Source organism: Passer montanus, unplaced genomic scaffold, assembly GCF_014805655.1.
Source record: "Passer montanus isolate IOZ18808 unplaced genomic scaffold, ASM1480565v1 scaffold9309, whole genome shotgun sequence".
NCBI lineage: Eukaryota > Metazoa > Chordata > Aves > Passeriformes > Passeridae > Passer > Passer montanus.
In genome coordinates, this window is record NW_024374712.1 from 1 (window position 1) to 396 (window position 396).

Sequence of the window (396 nt, forward strand, 5' to 3'; positions counted from 1 at the left end):
AGCACATCCCGGCGGGATCTCACTTTCACTCGCATTTGCTCGACGACGTTCAGCTCCTCCAGGGTGAGCGGGTGCTCGGGGTCATTGATGGAGCGGATGAGATGTGCGGGTTAAGGAAAGCGGCGCTGCCCGCCCCGGCCCGCCCGCCCCGCCCGGCCCTGCCCAGCCCGGCGCTCCCGCAGGATATCGAAGATCTCCCGGTCGTCGATGGCGTCGGGCAGCTCATCGTCCTCCTCGCGGGCGGTCACGGGGCGCTCCCCGGAGCGGCGGTAGATGAGCGGGTTCGCGTTCTCCAGCGGAGCCGCGCCCGGGCCCGGGCCCACCATGGCGGCACCGGCACCGGAACCCGCCCGGAGCGCGATCGGCGCCGCACCGCGGGGAGCGGGGCGGGCCCGG

At 73.7% G+C, this 396-nt stretch overlaps 1 protein-coding gene across 1 annotated transcript; it reads right to left on the bottom strand.

The window, feature by feature from the left end:
- Positions 1 to 4: 4 nt before the first annotated feature.
- LOC120495967 (cytosolic iron-sulfur assembly component 2B-like) lies at positions 5 to 390 on the bottom strand (the record flags this gene model as incomplete). The annotated part of the gene is made up of 2 exons (XM_039695970.1): positions 188 to 390; positions 5 to 103 (listed from the first exon to the last, which is right to left on the bottom strand). Coding segments are annotated over exons 1-2 (238 nt in total), but the record flags the coding sequence as incomplete, so codon positions are not given.
- Positions 391 to 396: the final 6 nt, after the last annotated feature.